This window comes from Vidua chalybeata, chromosome Z (genome assembly GCF_026979565.1).
Source record: "Vidua chalybeata isolate OUT-0048 chromosome Z, bVidCha1 merged haplotype, whole genome shotgun sequence".
Taxonomy (NCBI): Eukaryota; Metazoa; Chordata; class Aves; order Passeriformes; family Viduidae; genus Vidua; species Vidua chalybeata.
The window spans coordinates 58,403,688-58,413,636 of NC_071570.1; the positions used below are offsets into that span (position 1 = coordinate 58,403,688).

General features: G+C 45.0%; 1 protein-coding gene across 1 annotated transcript in view; it reads right to left on the minus strand.

Moving 5' to 3' along the window:
* LVRN (laeverin) overlaps positions 1 to 9,358 on the minus strand; it is a 35,194-nt gene extending 25,836 nt beyond the window's left edge. The window contains exons 1-3 of the mRNA XM_053931793.1: positions 8,766 to 9,358; positions 3,463 to 3,605; positions 2,097 to 2,236 (exon numbers count right to left, since the gene is read on the minus strand). Of these exons, the coding sequence (XP_053787768.1) occupies positions 2,097 to 2,236; positions 3,463 to 3,605; positions 8,766 to 9,358 (876 nt within the window). The remainder of the gene's footprint in view (positions 1 to 2,096; positions 2,237 to 3,462; positions 3,606 to 8,765) is intronic.
* Positions 9,359 to 9,949: the final 591 nt, after the last annotated feature.

Consider the following 9,949-nt stretch of genomic DNA (forward strand, 5'->3'; position numbering starts at 1 on the left):
GTGCTCGTCACCTCATTCTCGCGGTCCCACTGGCCCTGAACCCCCGTGTCTGCCCCCATTGTGTCCCCATTAGCCATTGTGGCAACGTCACCGCCACGGCGTCTGTGTTCATTGGGCAGAGAGCTCCAGTCCTCCCCTGCCCCACCCCTATATCCCTCTGCGGCACCCCAGCCTCGGGGGCAGATTCATCCAAGCGAGGCTGGGAGCGGCTGCGGCTTCTCCATTGCGGCTCCTGCAACCAATAAAGCGCCCAGCTGCGACACGGACGGGTTTGAACAATTCCCTGCCTCTTTGTTTCCTTCCCTCACGCCGACAACAAAGCGCAGCCAGCCCATCCCAGGGCGCAGCCACAGAAGCGCCCAGAAGTAGCGGCGGCACCAACCCTGACGAGGAGCCGAGGCGCCAAACCGCACTCTCGGGAGTCGGTCGGGGCAGGAAAAGTGACGCGCAGCAGTACTCCCCTTTGCGGGAGAGAGCAGGTAACATCTGAGCAGATGACATCTGTACCTCTGAGTAATGAAGACCACAGCAGGAAGAAATCTTTCCTCTCCTGTGCCCATCAACTTTGTACTGATACTAAAAAGAGCAGCTGCTTGCCCAAAAGTGATGGAGTAGCCTGAGAAAAGGTTTATATCTCCATCATGTATCTCTGAACAAGAGACACCCTGCCACGTGCCCAGCAGCTCAAAACCTTCATTTCTTGTATCTAAATGCAATGCGTGATCTCACAAGGAGCTGCACAGCCAAGCCCTGAAAGCATAACTGGGAAGCATTAGGTTTTAATTCACAATGAAAAAAAAAAAAGAATTAAGCATATTCAGTCAAGAGAGGCCCTCTTTTCAGCCAAGGCTTCAGAAGAGATTCAAAGACCTGATAATTTAATTTTGCAAAACCTAAACACAACTAGCATCTTAAAATCCTAATCCTAGTATTAGCTTTGAGTGTTTCAGGTTACCAGAAACATCAAAATAGGCACAATAAACATGCTCACACAAATACTGTGGAGGTATAAACTGAGCATCTCCATCCAAAACCAAGGGATGAAATACCCTCTCCACTCCATCTCACAGAACACAGGTGGTGCCTTTTCCCTTTGAAAAACAGCTCATTTGAATACTCTGCTCTGCTGACTCCTCAGTCCAAGAACTCAGGCCAAAGAAAAAGCCACCACAGCCATAGCTGTAAGTATTCACCAAGTTCAGCACAGGAGATGGCAGATCTCACATACCAAATCCAGTCTTCCCTTTAAAAAAGACTTCTTTTTTAGTGTTTCTTAGACAATCTCTGCACTGTCCACTTACATTGTCCCACCTTTCCCCAGTAGGATGAGAGTGAGCTAAACATGAAGTGCTCTCATTTAATAAGGAGATAAAGTAAATTCTATCTTTAATAGCTTTATGCTTGAACTTACTATTTATTTTGGAAAAACTTGGTACTTCTTTTCCCTGTTGACTTTGAATGAAAGAAAGAAAGTGAAACAACTGCTGCCATGCAGTACATTTTTTTACAGCTCCTCTCAACAAGCCTTGGCCATTTTATTCTAAGAGCAAAACTGAATACTTACAGATGAAAAAACTTCAAACCCAAAACAGTCACTTTTGGAGGCTAAAAAGTGTGCATACTGTGGAATATAAGGTTAATATACTAGTATACAAAATGTTTGGAGCACAGTGTTATTCCTACTGATATCACCATGTGGCTCCTCAAAGGACCTTAAGGAATAAGGCACTGAACATCAGTGGACAGCAGTGGAAGTGGGTATGTTTTCCAACTAAAACACCTAAGAAAGTAAGAAGATCGTGAATTATAACCAGTACTTTCTGCAGAGTAGCTGCTCCTAGATTTTAACATTCATAGGCCATACCTACTTGTGCAGTTGTACGAAATGAACAGGACAAGACAATAACCTAATAGTCCCAAAGGAAAGCTTTCTGCAGAAATATCTATGGAACAAATGTTAGCAGTTTTGCAACATAAGCACATAGTTTGGAAATGTTACACAGTTAATGTCTGTGATGTCTTCAAACCACACAATGCACCAGAGGGCCAACTTCTGTTGTAAATTCCTATCATGTGTTAGGCAGCCTCATATCTACCTCATTTCCCCGCTCAGTTCTGGTGACATAATCGAAATCACAAATCACAAAAGCAGTCAAGTAAGTTGACATTTTCAGTGAAGTGTTAAATGTGGTAACTGTCCACAGGGTTCCATTTTCATCCTTCACTTCAGATGCATCTAGGGAAAAAGGCAAAGAAATATTCAGACCAAAGAAATACTCAGACCAAAAGTTCTTCCAAAATAAACAAGGAATTTTGAGGTTTCTGCATATTTATTTTTTACCCCGTTCTTCAATATGGTGTATTCCTACACAAACTCATATGTTCCTGGGAGAAGGAAAGCAGCCAGACTTGTTGCTACTGACATGTACCAGAGCTGTGACCTTCCATGCAAGGAGCAAAAATTCACTCCTGGGCTTCCTGTCTGAAGTCTTGGAAGGATATCAAACTCCATCAATTTTAAGTTGTGGGCAAGCTGAGGACAATTTATCCCATGCTACCTATCTAAAACATACAACCTGTTATGACCAAAATATTGGTCAGGTCCGCCTGAGAATTATTAAATACTTCATTACTTACCTTCCCTCTAAGTAAGAAGGACATAGGCAAGATTCTTTGGGGTAGAAAATGCTTCCAGCGATTCTCACAGCAATCCTACCTATTATAATTCCTAAGTGACTTAGTTTCTATGCAAATGTCATAAAACTTAATTTTATGGCTGAAAATTATTTAGTTGAAAAATAAAGATTCATGGCATTGAACTGCAAAAAAAAAAAAAGGAGTTTTTAAGAAGAAGGTAAGAGACAAAAAGGATTTCTCTAGTAACACTAATTTAGAAAATTTGTTTGGAATCTTATACTCCACAGACATCCCACTTGAGATCCCAGCAAGGGACAGAAGGAGCATCTCCAGAGCCTTATAGTCCTCTTGTTTCTATTCTGACAGGAGGCTAGAATGTCTCTGCCTGGAAAAAAAATTTTGTTTGTTGTAAATATCTTAACATCTATTGAGAATTGAAGGAATCCCTTGATATCACAAATACAGGCTTTGCATTCTTGGGCCGCCATTTTGCTTGGAAATTACATCAAACAGTACAACAGACACACTAATGAAGCAGTAAATACTAGAAATCAAACTCTGTGCAGCCTCCAGCAGGCAGAGGAGAGCACACCACAACTGATAAAATTGTTCAACAGAATGGTTACCATCAGAGACATTAATTATGAATAACAGTGCCCAAATTTTTAAGCTTGTAGGCATAGATTTTCTGTGCCTTTTGAAGACACTAGCAAATGGACAACAGAACACTTTTCTGGATGACATAAACTTCTCAGATGAATTGCACCCTTTTTAAAAGTAATGTAGGGGGAGAAAAAAACATACATCAAGTTGTTGTTTACGTACCAATAGCAGGCATGTTGGAAAGAGCCACATAGCTTGGATCATGGATAATCCTGATATTAAATGTGGCCTTCATGGCAGGTTCATCAAAGCATGGGTAAACTCTCCTGGCATACGTTGGTTCCATTTGGGAGGCAATGAACATTCTGTATTAAAAATGCAAATAAGATTAATCCAGTATGCTACAGCTGATCAAAATCCATATATAACACATAGAGACAACAAATCAGAAAAAGCAGCAAGTGAAGCACATAGATGTGCAGACTTGGAAAAGATTCAGCTATTATTTAAAGTCATGACTAAATCCCCATACCCAACAGCCAGTTCAGTTTGGATGTTTGTAGAGAAAAGCAGTCTCTTTTAATTGCATTTGGGTTTTTTCCTTGCAAGCATTTTCTAGATTAAATATTTGAGCTTTTCTATTTTGTTTGCTAAAACAGAGTCGAATAAAGCTTTGCATACAGCAGACCGTATCTCTTTACACCTGGTCTTCTCCCTAATGCATGCTCTTTTATTATTAATTAATCACACATTTTTATAAAACATTGTGATAACTGTTAACTATCTGCATATGCATGCACTTGCACAACTCTGACAAATGCCACTGGGAAGTATTCTTGTGAATACAGCACCAGTGCTGTCCCAGTGCACTGGCAAGCCCAGAAGAATATTCAAAAGGCTCCTTTATGCTAAGGAGCTATACCTAATTTGAGGCAGATCTCCATGGCACACTGTGACAGATGAAATCCTCCTGTGTGAACCAAGTGAGCTTTGCTCCACCCAGATTCTCAGCAAGTAGGTCCAATCAAGGTTAATCCTGCTGCGTGAGGCTGTCAGTGAGAATTCAGCAACAAACTAAAACTGGAGACTGGACTAGACTGGTAAATGGCAGGAACTGCATTAATTGCAGAAAAACTGACTACAAAGCAGTCACTTTACACCGTAGTATCTGCAGCTATCAGTCTGCTGAGCTCTGCCTCCACAGTACCTGGCTGCAGGGCAGTGATCTCCCCTCAAGGAGGTATACCTCTCAAGGTTACCCTTGAAGTTGTAAGACCCTTTACCTGGCACCAGACATGGATGAGCTGGTGACATTTTTTACCTGCATGCAACGTTCAAGATTTTTATAGGGAACTTACTCAATTATCTTTGTACCCCATCATAACTTTAAGTGTAGAGCATTGACTTCTAATCCATCCGTACTTACTAAATACTTACTTAATATTTATTAATTGTTAAATATTAAAACCTGAAATTACTGTTGGAGTTATCTCTGACTCTTCTGCAACACACACTTGCTGGAAGCAAAAGATAAATCAATGTATTGCGGCAGAACTCTCAACAAGCTGTACATCTGAGCTGTTCACATGAGGGCATCCACACCAAGAATTAGAAAAAATACACATGCAATGGTGCTCAAAGCTCCAGACCTGTCAGCCAAGCAGTACCAGCAGCTGGGCACACAAGAACAGCATGATCTCCTGCTTCTGTGACCTCACTACTACAGGGCAAATATTTTTCTGTTGTAGTTGAGGTGTTCCCCAGCAGTTTATTCACAACAAGGTTAGAAATGCTTATTCTTAGCACTGAGGTATCCCAAACAAGCCAGGAGCCATCAGGACAGCACCCATACATAGTGGGTAATGACTCAGATCTGCACTATATTCTTGTAATTGGTGCAGAAGCAACTAATAAAAAATCAGTGCAAATACTGTGTTCAGTTACATTTTGGAATGCCTGTTCAGCCCTATCCAGTCAAGTATTTTATACACAGGACATGTGCAGAGTGGCTTCCAAACAAAATTCCAAAAGGATTTTAAAATATTGATGCGAACAGTGACATGCATAAAGCCTGCACTTCATAGTAAAGCCTATGGGATCCTCTAACCCTGAAGTAGCACACATGAGCTCATTCATGGCAGTGCAAGAAGATCACTGTGCAGAACAATGAACAACAAAACCCCTGCATTGTGTATGTTTGAGCCAGCAGTGCTAGAAAAGAAGAGTAAAACTGGTTTCTGTATCTTTCTGCCTACCAGGTCCTGATATGGACTACCACAGCTACATGCAGAATACTGTTTCCCTATTTCCAGAGGAAACCCTTCAGACATTTAAAGCTAGAGAAGTGTGAGCTTCTTCCCTTTTCACTTTGCTCCTGCAAGCACTGCAGACATGGGCTACCCTTTATCCATAACAAGTGCTCCTATTTTTCAGTTTTCTTTTGTGTATAAGACATGATCAGGTGGGTAGTAGGAATTGTCAGCATTGGTAAAAACACATACAGTCACCAAAGGTCAAACTGATAATAAAAAATTTCTGCGTTGGATATTCAGTGAAGTTGGAGCCTTGGTTTATTCTTGTTTCACAGAGGTTAAGACTTCTGAAAATAGCTGTCACTCCGAATAGCTTTCCAACCCAGAGCAACAGCAGTGGGGTTAGCTGACCAAGAAATATGACCAATAAAAAAGAAAGTTCAGATGGAACAAATATTTCAGGGACTTCACTTCTCAAAGCTTGCCTTGCTCAGACCCTTCTGAAATTAGAGATTCCCAGCCATTCCTCAACCAGAAATCACAAAAGCCACTCAGGCTTCTAGCACATGCCAGAAATACAGGACTGCATGACCGTAGACAGAGGTTACATTTTCTACTACAGCTGCTGGTTTCAGTCAGGTGCTGAAAGCCTTTGCAGGAAACTGACCCAAGGGTCTGCTGAAGATTGGTACGAGTCACTTTAGAAAAATTACAGGACAGTCTGCTGAAGGTGGGAGTTTCCTTGCAGAACAGTAACTGGCTTTGTACTGACAGCTGAAGGGCGCTGAAAGTTTTTATATTACTCCTCATCTATGTAAGCCGTTAGAATCCAGCTTTTTCTGTCATTAACACCTTGACATGTGTCAAATCACTCAAAACGTATCTCCTCCAAGCAAAACCCCTTCAGTGTTTTTGGAGCCCATCAGGTTAGGAAACAGCTGGTAAAGTGATGACCTAAATCTTAGCGAAGTAAAGATAACAAGATACTATTGCATACCTTTGATTCAGAGGGAACCTTTTTTAAAGCAAAAAAAAAAAAAAAAAAGAAAAATCATTCAATAATATCAGTTATGTGTGCAGGAACAAATAAAAAAACAATACATCTGCACTCAGTGGATTTTCTTTGATTTATTTCATTGTCTAAATACCACTGTCATCTTTTGAACCAGACTGCAATCTCACATTTCATTAGTGCCTTGTGATGAGCTAAGAATGAAAAGGAGCATTTGTCATAAACCCTCTAAACAACTGGAAACTTAATTATACACATTATTTGCATGATTTAAAACTTTTTTTCTTATTTTCTACTGTTCCAGCAAGGCTGATAACAACTTTTTTTTTTCAGATACTCTGAATTTTATACAGCCTGAATTAAAAAAAAATCAGCATCTACTTCAGTGTTTCTTATGTTGCCTGATATCAAAAGAGAAAAGCCCTTGCAATACTCTATATAACCACATATAAATGGTCCAAAAAGCTACAAATATATAAAAAATACTTAAAACCCAAAAATCTTTAGGCATCACTCAGATAGGATTTCATTTAATTAATACCACATCAGAGAGCACACGGGCACAGAATTAAGTAATTAAGTAGTTGTTCCTTTCTAGTTTGGATTTTTATAAAGCTATGTAAATAAAAAAACTCTAGATTTTTCTTATCTTAGCTAGCAGGAATAATCCTGTGAACAACAATCAGTGAATGAAGAACCAGCAATTAAATTAAAACAGAATGTGCTTCCTAAAATACTTATTGTCATATTGCACTTTTCTCTAAGGCTTACCAAATTATCACCTTTTTCTTCAAAAAGAAAAAGAAAAATATTTTTTAAAAAAGACCTGTATAAGTTGCATTTTCCAGATGTGGCAGACAATGGTATCAAGATTTACACAAGAGCTGGCAGCTAAAAAGCCAGCTTGTTGAGAAGAGGCACACAGTCCTCCCCCATGTCAGTAAAAACTATTAACTTCATTTTGTGATTTCATGTCACTGCTACTAGAGAGCAGCCTCTGCAGAAGCTTGAATGGATCTTGTGACTGCATTTTACCTGCTCAAACAAGAAGCCTATGAACTGCTGAGATAGAAATTATTTTAGTGGACTCATAGACAAGAGCCAAGAATACTCAAATTTTAACTGCCAGTTTCCTTTTGACTCAGTGTTTGCTCAGCAAATCACATCTTTGATTTTTTAAAAAAAGAGATAACTTTAAAGCCAGCAATTCATCTGCTTCTTCTTCAAACTCTTATTTTGAGAAACTTGTCTTCCAATGGAAGTACTTAGATTCTAATCTTAAATTTCACTTTTCTTTAGCAAGTTTCACGTCCAGAAAAGAAAAAGAAAAAGAAAAAGAAAAAGAAAAAGAAAAAGAAAAAGAAAAAGAAAAAGAAAAAGAAAAAGAAAAAGAAAAAGAAAAAGAAAAAGAAAAAGAAAAAGAAAAAGAAAAAGAAAAAGAAAAGAAAAAGAAAAAGAAAAAGAAAAAGAATTGTTTTGAGGGTGAAAATGTTTTAGGTGATTGACTACTTGATAAGCTCACACTGTCCCAGCACTGATTTTGCAGTTCAAAAGAGAAGAAAAGCATCCTGATAGTACCCACAATGCAAATCATGGATTGTCTGGTGACAACTGAACAAGTTCATGTGCAATAGCACCTACAAGGAAGGAAAGAACAGCTGTTTAAAGCAGCCATCCATCCTACTCCACCACGCTTCTGAAATTGTATGTGGTCAGTGTCGCCACACTCATGCCCAAATACACAGCCAGAATCCCGAGTTCTTGATAAAGACATGCTCCCTACAGACACAGGTTGAGGAGGTGGGGAGTTGTTACACGGACATGTGTGGGGCCGGGATGAAGATTCTGAAAGGGGTTCCGTCTCCCAGGCATTGGGCACAGGTACTGTCTGACCCCCTCGCTGCAGTCAAAGGCACTGAGAGACCAGAAGTTGTCCAGCCGGTGCTGCAGGTGAAGTAACCTGCCGACGGAGAGCCAGAGCAGCCTGGCCGATGCTCTCCGGAGCGCGGAGCGGCCGGCCTGGGCACAGCCCGGAGCTTGCGGCACGCTCCCTCTGGAGCCCGCGATGCGCTCCCTGGCAGGTGCTCGCGCCGTGCGGAGCAGCCAGTCCCCTCTCCAGCGCCCGACAGCGAGCGGCTCCGCCCGGCGCGGTACCAGCTCCCGCAGCCTCCCGGCAAGGGCGACCCCGATCCGCGGCCGTAGCACCCCCGCTGCCGTCGGCGCAGGGGCTCAGGGTTCCCGCAGCGGCCGCCGCCGCCTACCTGCTCTGCCCCCGGTCGGTGTAGCGAGTGAAAAAGAGCCCGTCGAGGTCCTCCTTCAGCCGGCCCTGGAAGCCCAGCTGCAGCACGTAGCGGTGCCCGGCGCGGAGCCGGCCGCGGAGTTCCAGCACCGCCACCTCGCCCGCCTCCTCCTGCCGCAGCCCCGCCACCTCCACGGCGGCGCCCGGCTCGGACCAGGGCCCGCGCACGGCGGTGGTCCCGCGGCTCCGCAGTCCGGCGCTGTGCAGTACCGCCGTGTCCGTGTCCTGCAGGCAGCGCACCGTGATGTTCACCTGCCCGGTGAAGGCGAAAGGCCCCGCCTGGCCCGGCCGCACCCGCGGCCACAGCTCCAGGTCGTAGTGGAGCGGCAGGAGGTGGCGGGGCAGGCGTCGAACGGAGCTGGCAGCAGGAGCGGGTGGCGGAGGGGCGGCGGGGCCGGGGGCGCGGGGCAAGGGCGGCGGCGTCGCCGCCTCCTGCCGGCAGCGCCCGTAGAGAGCAGCGAGCGCCAGGACCGTGACCAGCAGGGCCAGCAGCAGCGCGGCCCCCACGGCCGCCGCCCTCCGCCCCACGTAGAGCCCCCCGCCGCGGGTCCCCATCCCCGCGGCTCTGCTCACCGACGGCCGAGGCCGCCGCTACTTACGGGGCGGGGGAGTGAACGCGCCCGAGGGCGGGACGAGCCGGGCCAGGGGAGTCGGGTTCCCCCCCGGCCAGGGGAAGCCTCTCCGCCAAGGGCTACTCCGGTCGGGGGGCTGCCCGGGGACACCGGCCCCGTGCGGGCAGGGGGGGCGCGGCAGCCTTAGGCGGGTAAGCTGCCGTCTGCCTTCGTCCCGTCCTCCTCAACAGCCTGCGGGGGAAACGCCACGGAGGGCAGCCGAGCAGCCGCTCCTTATGTCCGTGCAGGCGGCCGTACCAGCGGCGGGGGTGAGCCGGAGATGCTGGATGCCGAGGAACCCCCGGGAATGAGGGATAACGGCGCTGCCTGGATGGACGGAAAGGCCCCCGCGGTGGTCCCGGCCGTGTCCCAGCGCAGGGCGGCGGCTCGGGGCTGCAGAAAGCTCTGGTCCCGAGGCGACCGTCGGGCCGGGGATGGGAGCTCCCCATGTACCGGCCGGAAAAAAAAACCACCAAAAAACCAAAACAAACAAACAAACAAAAAAACAAACCCAAAAACCCAACAACAACAACAA